The following is a 10,719-nucleotide window of genomic DNA, read 5'->3' on the forward strand; positions in this document are numbered from 1 at the left end:
TCTCTCTCTCTCTCTCTCTCTCTCTCTCTCTCTCTCTCTCTCTCTCGGAGGGGGAAAGACAAGGCAGTTGGGGTTAAGTGACTTGCCCAAGGACACACAGATAGTAAGTCAAGAGTCTGAAGCTGAGTTTGAACTCAAGTCCTTCCGACTCCAGGACTGGTGCTCTATTCACTGTGCCACCTAGCTGCCCTTCAATTTCTCACTCAGTACTTTTCTGTAGGCTTTCATGAGCTGTTAGACTATGAAAGACGTGCCTCCACAATGGCAGAACTACACAAAAGAATTTTGGAGGAATTCGTCTGAATGATATCAATATTAGAAGTAGTGTGGTCACTATATGACCTAGAATGATGAAAAATCTTAGAATCACTCATTTCAAATTGGAGTTTTGCTATAGTATAAAGGAATTTGTTGTTCAGTTGTTTTTTGGTTGTGTCTGACTCTTCACGATCCCATTTGAGGTTTTCTTGGCAGAAATGCTGGAGCAGTTTGTCATTTCCTCCTCCATCTCATTTTACTGATGAGGAAACTGAGGCACACAGCACTAAATGACTTTCCCAGGGTCACACAGCTAGTAAGTATAGGAGACTTAATTTGAACTCAGGTCTTCCCTAACTCCAGACCTGGCACTCCATCCATTGTGCCACCCAGCTGCCCCTTGTAGCATGAAGAAAATTTGCAGTAAAACATTTGTGTTCCATCAAGTGGACCTGAAAAAGCCTATTAATTTTAACTCTAGCTCCTGCCTTTGTTGATTATGTAAAACAAACCATTGAGGAATGGTAGTTGCATAATATGATTTATATTTCTGGGAGCATGTAGAATACTATTTTAAGAACCTATCTACCCCAATTTTCATAGTAACCCTACAGTTTGGTGTATTGGAATCAGAATAAATGGAGCTCTGATCCAAGCATTTCCACTCAATGGGGTATACAGTCTTGAAGACATTAGTTATGTGACCTTGGAAAATTTGCCTCCCCTCTCATATTCTCAGTCTCCTTTCCTGTGAAATAAAGGGGTTGCATTTAATCAGGAGTTCTGGGGTAAATGGCAAGGGTATGTTAATTTAAAAGGGTGTCCAAACTTGGATGAGAAAAAAATTACAACTTCATTTTTATTAGCCTCTAATTGAAATGCATTATTTTCTTCAATTAGTAACCTGTAGTGGTCCATTGGCTTCACCAGACCTCTGAAGGGGTCTATGACTGTAATGGGAATGTAAATTTATGTTGTTGTCATCTTTCTAAGATTTTATCGTGTAAGATCTTCCCTCCCTCTAGGTTAAGTGCACCTGGAGCCTGTGGTGGGAGGCTTGTTTTTCAGGAGATACTTTGTGATTGGGCAGTGGGTCAAGAGGGTTGTTACATTCTCTGAGCTTGGAGAAGGCTATATAATCCCTAATGTGAGGCATTGTTTTGGGGCTCACTTTGAGAAGTGTTGTGTGATTTGACCAGATGAGATTCTGGGCAGCTGTTGAGAATCCCCCAGCTTTGAAAAACCCAGATGTTGATGCTTCCCTCTCTGGTAACTGACTAGGTATAGATGTAATGGTTAGACAGTTGGAGGCCTGTCTGCTTGAAATGTTTCTGTTTGCTTGTAACCTCTGTATACTCTGAAGTTCGGGGTGCTGACTTTCCCCCCTGAACTAGGTAAATGATATGTTTGGTTGATTAAAGCAAAATTGTTTTTATGTTTTTTTTGTTTTGGGGTGGGGTTTTTTTTTTTTTTTGCTTTTTGGAGGGCAATTGGGGTTAAGTAACTTGCCCAAAGTTACACAGCTAGTATTTTTGTGTGGGTGTTAAGTATCTGAGGCCGGAACCAAACTTGGGTCCTCCTGACTCCAGGGCCGACGCTCTACTCACTGCACCACCTAGCCGCCCCTAAACAAAATTGTTAAGCCATTTTGAGTTACTTTCCTTCCAAAAAGTAGATCTAAGAACCTGTTTTGGCAGCCACCCTGGGAATGCTAGTGTGCTTGCTGCTATAATGACACAAAAAGAGATAAGAAACCTTGGCATACATGACCTCTCAGGTCCTTGTGATCCTGAAGCCACCATGATAGCTACATGGATTTCCGGGAAAGGAGACTTGGGGATGCCTTTGAAGTGGTCCCAGAGGAGACTGTGATAGGCATATTACAGGCATGTTTATAGGTGCTGTTTTTTTTTTTTAAATCACTCCCTAAAGTTCAGTAAGAGGGCCACCTTATATTCCATGCTAAATAGACAAAGCACAGTAGGGGGGAAGGTATTTTGGAACAAAAATTCATTATACTGATGTAATGGAAAGAGTACTAGGCTGTCATTTGGGAATCTGACTTATACCTCTGACTCTTCATAACTAGATGTATAACTTTAGGAAGATATAGCCTTTAAAAATTATTTATTTACTTTTAGTTTACAACATTCAGTTCCACAATCCCTTGAGTTCCAAATTTTCTCCTCCTCCCTCTCCTCCCCGCTGGTGGCATGCAATCTGATATAGGTTCTACAAATATTTTCACACTAAACATTAGTTAAGTTGTAAAGAAGAATTGTAATCAATGGAGTGAACAAAACACAAAAGAGAGAGAGCAAGTAGCTTGCTTCAATCTCCATTCAGACTCTGCAATTCTTTCTCTGGATGTGGATAGCCCTCTCCATCGTGAGTCTTTCGGAGTTGTCTTGTAGCCTTGCATTGCTGAGAGGAGCCCAGTCTATCGAAGTCAGTCATCACAGATATGATGTGTCTGAATTTGTGTACAGAGTTCTCCTGGTTCTACTCTCCTCACTCAGCATCAGTTTATATAAATCTCTCCAGGTTATTATGAAATCTGTCTGCTTCTCATTTCTTATAGCACAATAGTATTCCATCACATTCATATACTGGAGCTTGTTTAAACATTCTCTAATTGATGGACATCCCCTTGATTTCTAATAAAAAAAAGAGCTGCTATAAATATTTTTGTACATACAGGTCCCCTTCCCACTTGTATGATCTCTTTGGGATACAGCCAAAGTGGTATTGCTGGGTCAAAGGGTATACACATTTTTATAGCCCTTTGGACATAGTTCCAAATTGCACTCCAGAATGGTTGGATCAGTTCACAACTCCACCAACAATGCATTAGAGTTCCAATTTTTCCACATCCTCTCCAGCATTTGTCATTTTCCTGTTTGTCATTTTAGCCAATCTGACCAGTGAGATATGGTACCTCAGAATTGTTTTGATTTGCATTTCTCTAATCAATAGTGATTTAGAGCATTTTCATATGCTTATAGATATCTTTAATTTCTTCCTCTGAAAACTGCTTGTTCATATCCTTTGACCAGTTATCAATTGGGGAATGAGTTGTATTCTTATGAATTTGACTCAGTTCTCTGTATATTTTAGAAATGAGTCCTTTATCAGAGACACTAGTTGTAAAAATTCTTTCCCAATTTTCCACTTCCCTCCTAATCTTGGTTACATTGGCTTTATTTGTACAAAATCTTTTCAGTTTAATGTCATTAAAGTCATCCATTTTGCATTTTGTAATGCTCTCTGAGATATAGCCTTTCTGTGTTGATTTTTTAAAATCTAAAAATAATGTCATTCAATCACTAAGCATTTATTAAGTTTGTACTGTGTGTCAGGTACTGTGCTAAATACTGTGCATACAAAGGTAAAAGATGGTCCCTGCCCTCAAGAAGCTTAGAGTCTAATGGAGGAGAAAACACGCAGCCAATTTTGTACAAACAAAATGTACACAGAATGAATTGGGGTTAATAAAGAGAGAGAAGACACAGATATTAAGAGGAATTGAGAAAGACTTAGTATATAAGGTGATATTTTAGCTGGGCTTTAAGGAAACCTGGGAAGGCAGAAGATGGAGAAAATTGATCTAGGAAGGGAAAAAGTGAGTGAAAATGACCAGACTCAGATGGAGTGCTTGTGTGAGAAGCAGCAAGGAGATCAATTTTGATATATTGCAGAGTGTGTCAAGAGTGTAAAGAAAAGTTAGAAATAAAGGTATAAAGAAAGTTAGAAATGTAGGACAGAGCCAGGTTATGAAGGGATTTGAACACCGGAGGATTGTGTATTTGATCCTGTGGGTCAAAGGAAGCCACTGAAGTTGATTAAATAAAGGCCATGCCCTGTGCTAAAGGAAGATCAAGCTGAGAGCTTAGTGGGGGAAGCACTGGAGTCCATCTGTTGGAAACTGGAAGACCATCTATTTGGAAGACCAACTAGCAAGCTATTGTAATAGCCCAGGTATGAGATGGTTAGGGCCTGGACCAGAGCTGTGGCTGTGTCAGACAAGAGAAGGGAGTGTATGTTGTGAAGGTAGAAACAAGACTTGGCAACAGATTTGAATATGGGGGGAGAAGGTGAGCAAGGGTAAGAATCAGTGACGACACCTAGGTTATCAGCCTTCACGAATAGGAGAATGGGGAGGCCTTCAAGTACCAGGAAGAGGTTAGGACTTGGGAAAGGGGAAGATCATGAGTTCAGTTTCAGACATGTTGAGTTTAAAATTTCTATGGGACATGCAGTTCGAGATATCCAGTAGCCAGTTGGAGATGCAAAATTGGAGGTCAGGACTGGATAAGTAGATCTAGGAATCTGCAGCACAGAGGTGGTCATTGAGTCTATGAGGCCAACAAAACCAGTTCACCTATTTGACAAGGTAATTTCAAGGACAGCGGAGTCATAGAATGATGATGAGTTAATTGCCAACCATCTAATTTTATAGATGAGAAACTAAAGCCCAGGAAATTTTTAATGAGATCATGTGTGAAAGCCTTTGAAGGAAGGGGAAAACAATTTTACAACCATAAGGTGGTATCATTGTCTAAGCCACTGGAGACTTGGTAGCCATTTAAAAGGACCGGCGTTCTCTGGGCTGCCCTATTCGTTCTCATTTCTCTGTATTGTCTGATCTGCTTTCCCGGGCATTTGCAACACGGGGCTCCGAAAGGACAAATTCTGCTGAATTGTTTCTTTTACTGAGATTGTTTTGAGTGCTTATTCACAGCTGACTTTGAGACAAAGGAACATTTTGCTCACTCTTGGTATAAGAACTAGTTAATTATCCAACATGTGCTTTTGATTCACATACAGCAACATCACATTTCCTTATCACACTGAAGTTTTGTTTCTTGTATTATTCACTGGTTTCAGTCACATCTGAGCCTTTGTGGCCCCCTTTGGAGTTTTCTTGGCAGAGATCCTGGAGTGGTTTGCCATTTCCTTCTCCAATTCATTTTACAGATGAGGAAACTGAGGCAAACAGAGTTTACACAGATAATAAGTGTCTGAGGCTGGATTTGAACTCAGGTCCTCCTGACTCCAGGCCTGACACTGTATGCATTGTATCACCTAGCTGCTATAGGATAATCAGATTTAGCATTGGAAGGGGCCCAAACAACCATCTAGTCTGTTGCCCAAGATCACATGGGTTGTGAGTAACCAAGCAAAGACTTGAACCCATGTCCGTGGATTCTAAATCCTGGGGTCTTTGTATTATACCATATTACCTCTAAAGTAACTAGGATTTATGCTACAGCTTTTACTAATGAGCTATCAGAAATAAACAAAAGTGAATTTTTCATACCTTCTCCTCTCATCTCTAATATTTTGTCTTTTCCTTCCTTTTTTTTTCCCCCAGACTCTGAGGAAAATAATGTTACTCCGGGCCCAAAGACATTTCTATTCAGGGATATCCCTAAAGATTATGAATCAATTGCCTCCTGGGAGGAAGATCAAGAAACCATTCCTGAAAACACACCAGCTTCCATCAATAAGACAAGTCATATTCAAAAGCCACAACCCAAACATCTATCTGAAGGTGCCACCAGATATCTGACTGGTCCCTGGTTGACTCTCTTCATTCCTTCAGTTTATACTGTAGTATTTGTGATAAGTCTGCCTTTAAATATCATTGCAATCATCGTGTTCCTGGTGAAAATGAAGATCAAGAAGCCAGCTGTCGTATACATGCTGCATCTAGCTACTGCAGATGTCCTGTTTGCGAGTATTCTACCCTTTAAAATAGCTTACTACTTTTCTGGAAGTGACTGGGCATTTGGATCTGGAATGTGTCGCTTTGTCACTGCGGCTTTCTACTGTAACATGTATGCTTCAATAATGTTGATGACAGCCATAAGCGTGGACCGTTTCTTGGCTGTGGTCTATCCGATTGAATCTCTCTCCTGGCGCACCCTGGGGCGTGCTTCATTCGTTTGTCTGGCAATATGGAGTATTGCCATAGGTGGGATCGTACCTCTTGTTATCAAAGAACAAACAAAAGAAATCCCTGGGCTAAATATAACCACCTGCCATGATGTCTTAAACCAAAATCTGCTTGAAGGGTATTTTGTCCACTACTTCCTGGCTTTCTCTTCGATTTTCTTTTGTATACCATTAGTCATTTCCACAGTCTGTTATGTGTCAATTATCCGGTGTCTTAGCTCTTCTTCCATTGCCAACCGTAGCAAAAAGACCCGGGCCTTACTCTTGTCTGCAGCTGTGTTCTGTATCTTCATCATTTGCTTTGGACCCACAAATGTCTTTCTGATCATCCATTACTCCTCATTAATTTATAGCAGCACAACTGAGAAAATCTACTTTATCTACCTTCTCTGTGTGTGCGTCAGCAGCATAAGTTGTTGCATTGACCCCTTGATTTATTATTATGCTTCTTCTGATTGCCAGAGATATCTCCGAAGTCTCTTGTGCTGCAGAGACAGCTCTGATCCAGGCAGCTTCAACAGCAGTGGCCAGTTGATGACCAGAGCTAGTAAAATGGATACTTGTTCCACCAACTTGAGTAACAGCATATACAAAAAGTTGTTAACTTAGCTAGAGATTTGATTTTGACGTTGTATTAAAAAATAATCAGCTAGCAGATTTGAGATTCCATTTAGCACCTGTCAAAAAGTATTAATCTCACTAGCTAAAAGAGCAGATATCTTACAATGCATCCTTCTTAACCACAGACATTGAGCATGGATGTTTTTCACTAAAGATAACGTAGGCATTAATGACAGTGTTATTGAAGGAGCACATTTGTGAGCATTATTATAAGGCCGAATGCCATAAAGAGGCTATCTCTTTGACATGTTTGCAGTGTACTATACAACAGGCACTTTGAAAACCATTTTCTTTTTTTTTTCTTGATTTGGACCAAATGACACCCAAGGTCCCTTCTAGCTCGAAAATTCTGTGACCATATTATGTAACAATAACCTCTGTGACTGAAAATTCTATATCTAAGTTGGTTTTTGTGAGCTTTTTCAGATGATGTAGTCTTGACCAACACATAGAACGTGACTGGCGATGCAACCATTTCTTTAATTACATTAATTTAGAAAGGTGGCATAGACTTGTGCAGCTTTCATGGACAACTATAATCAACAAGAGTCTTTTCACTTAAAGCTTTTCAAGCAGTGGTTGGGACTAATAGATATTTACAGTATAATAACAGAATCTGAACCTTAAGTTTTTAAGAGAAAATTAAAATGTGAAGTCTTAAAATAGCTGAAATGATGAAAAGACTACCTTTTTAGCAGTCCTGCTCTAAAGATTGTTTTCAGTCATTAAAAAAAATCAAAAACTATGTTTGTAAGCAAGTATCTCAGCAGAATGAAGAAGTCACAAATAGACCTAGGATGAAAGCATATATGGTATTCGTGGGGCAGTGGAGAAGTATTGCATAATTATGCATTTAAAATTGTAAATTTGCACTTAGAGGTAGGCTATTGTAGTGGATAGAGAAGCAAGTCCAGAGATCAAGTCCTATTCTTGACATATTCTAACTGGATGACTTTGGAGTAAGTTAATTTAACCTTTCAGTTCCCCAAGAAACTCTGAGAAAGAGTCATAGATTCCTTATCTTCATCTGGGTCAAAAAATGAAATATTGCACTGGGTTTATGAGGAGCGATTAAGTGCCCGTGAGAGTGGTTCTTACCACCCCAAATCAGCATTGTAATGGAAAACTGGAAGTAGTGAGTGAGGTTTCTGTGGTTTGTCTGAGGTAGATCAGGAGCCCTCCTGGAATAAGATGCCAGATGCAGCAGTCATCACCACCGAAACAACAGGCAGGGCTCTTAGCATCCTGTAATCCATCTTGCCTATTAGGACCAGATGTGTAAACAAGGACACAGGGTACCAGAAAACTTGTTTCTGAATAATGGATCTACATTTGCAGGTCATATGCCCTAGGAGCATGGAAAGGACAGATCATTTACATTGTTTATCACACAAGTTTCATGTTCCTACAAAAGTATCAGTTATCACATTTAGAAACTTATTTCGCAGGATGTGACTCACACATGTTTTTGTATGACGTCTGTAAAGCCAGTCATGGAAAGAGATTTGACAACTTGTGTTGTTTCTGATGGTGTTAAGATGAAAAGAGAGTAAAACAACAGAGGTATGCTTTTGAAAATAGCTCCTTCAACCTGCATTACTTTGAACACCATCTACTTGTGAATGTTTTTTTGAAGGAATTATCTTTAATCAGCTCCTTCTCAATAATAAGTTGAAAACTTTGGAATGGTTATATAAGAAGAATTAATGGAATTTAATGTCTATGAAATCAGAGGACATTTTTTTGTTTTCCATTCATTTATTTTCCATAATTCTGTATGAAATAACTTTCTTTTCTACTTACATCTTTATGGTACTTATGACCCCCCACTTTTTATAGTACATGTGTAGTTTTCATTTTTTTTAATTATTTGGAAAAACCTAAACCTATGGTGATTTTTAAAGGATTTCATTAAAAACCTTTTCTTTAAAAAATCACTGTAGTCTGATTGTAAAGTACAGAAGATTTATTTGTTTAGACCTTTCTAATTTGTAAATCAAGTTAAAGTCTATCTTTGTATTGTCTGTGGGGAAAAAAAAAAGGGACCTGATAATCAAATAAACTCTCTCAACAAGACTGGCAGGGAAATTTTGACCTTTTTAAAAGAATAAACTCTGTCAAACACTTCATAAATAACCATTTATATACCAATAAAAGAATTACAATATAAGCAAAGATTAGCTACCGAGGGAGTTTCTTTGATTTGTGCAAAACAAATCTTTCTGATAAAGTCACTTAAGCAGGAATGAAGCTAAGGATCACCTAGTAATATCACAGTTCTACATTTTAAAGTAGCAAAGCTATGTGTCTTTCCCAATATTTATAACATTATCTAGTTCCAAGTTGGAGTGACTTTATGCCATCCTCTTTCAAATTAATGAGGTTTTAGTGTGTATTATGACTTATTCATTCTGTGTATAATATTAAGCTGACCTGGATTAACAGAAGTATCTGTGTATTATCTGTGCTTGGAAAGTAATGTGTCACTGTGTTCATTTTTATTGTTTGGAATTTCATTTAACCTACACTAATAAACTTGTAAAATGTGTTTGGGATATGTTTGGAAGAGATGCCAGTCTAGCTAAATTTATAGTGAGGCTTTTTGTCCCCTTCTCTTAAATTATCATTAGAAATGATATTAAAGGAGCAGCTAGGTGGTGCAATGAATAGAGCACCAGCTCTGGAGTCAGGAGGACCTGAGTTCAAATCCGGCCTCAGACACTTAACACTTACTAGCTGTGTGACCTTGGGCAAGTCACTTAACCCCAATTGTCCTGCTCTCCAAAAACACATACACAAAAAAAAGAAATGATATTAAAAATAACTGATATTAGGAATGTCTGAAAGCATGATAGAAATATGAGAGCTAAGAACCTGGTCTATTAAGAAGAAGAAGAAACAAAACGATGACCCTAGAGCTAGAAAGGAACATGTTGAAACCCCAGGTTGGTACAAATCTTTATTTATTGCTTATGAACTGAGAGAAAAACAATTATTAACCTTTGCTCATCTTGAGCAGCTATGTATGAGAAATAAATATTTAGGTCCCTTAAAATAAAGGATCATTTGAAATAAATTATTAGATGAAACATTGTTTAATATTTCCCAATTTAGCATAAGTTGAAGTAGATGATGGAAGATATTAATTGGTGATCTATCAGCACTTTCCCGTAATTTAGCCTCAGCTGGCTGAGCTGACTTGATGGGAATTAAAAGCGTATTATCCTGAACCCCCATTTCCTAAGAGCCGAGAAGCAAGCCGCACCGATTTTTTAAAAAGTACATGTCACAACTTCCATGTTGTCCTTGACTGCCTTTTACCTTTTTTTGTATCGTCAGCACTTAGCACAATTCCTGGCATAGAGCAGGAGCTAAATGAGTGCTTATTGACCGACTGTTTTATTACTGGAATAATGAGAATAACAATAAAGCTAACATTCATATAACGCTTTAAGGTTTACAAAGTGTTTTACAAATATCTCCTTTTACCTCACAGAAACCTTGGGAGGTAGGTGTTATTATTATCCCTGTTTTACAGAGAGGAAAACTGAGGCAAACAGAGGGTACATGGTTTGTCCAGTGCCAGATAGCTAGTAAGGATTTGAGGAAGGATTTGAACCCAGGTCTTTCTGATTCCAGATGCAATACCCTATCCATTATGCCATGTAGTTGGCCTCAGTTAAGAAGTGTCTCAGAGGGGCGGCCAGGTGGTGTAGTGAGTAAGAGCGCCGGCCCCAGCATCGGGAGACCCGGGATTGGTTCCAGCCTCATACTTGGCACCCACACAAAAAATAACTGGCTGTGTAACCTTGAGCAAGTTACTTAACCCCAATTGCTGAAAAAAAAAAAAGAAGTGTCTCAGAGAAGAGGTATCTTGCTCCC

At 38.7% G+C, this 10,719-nt stretch overlaps 1 protein-coding gene across 1 annotated transcript in view; it reads left to right on the forward strand.

The window, feature by feature from the left end:
* F2R (coagulation factor II thrombin receptor) overlaps positions 1 to 9,385 on the forward strand; it is a 22,889-nt gene extending 13,504 nt beyond the window's left edge. The window contains exon 2 of the mRNA XM_069096259.1: positions 5,633 to 9,385. Coding sequence (XP_068952360.1) covers positions 5,633 to 6,825 — 1,193 coding nt within the window. The 3' untranslated portion in view covers positions 6,826 to 9,385. The remainder of the gene's footprint in view (positions 1 to 5,632) is intronic.
* The last annotated feature ends 1,334 nt before the right edge of the window (positions 9,386 to 10,719 follow it).

This window comes from Petaurus breviceps, unplaced genomic scaffold, assembly GCF_028583685.1.
Source record: "Petaurus breviceps papuanus isolate PSGF00001 unplaced genomic scaffold, PetGlider_PUasm1.0 229, whole genome shotgun sequence".
Taxonomy (NCBI): Eukaryota; Metazoa; Chordata; class Mammalia; order Diprotodontia; family Petauridae; genus Petaurus; species Petaurus breviceps.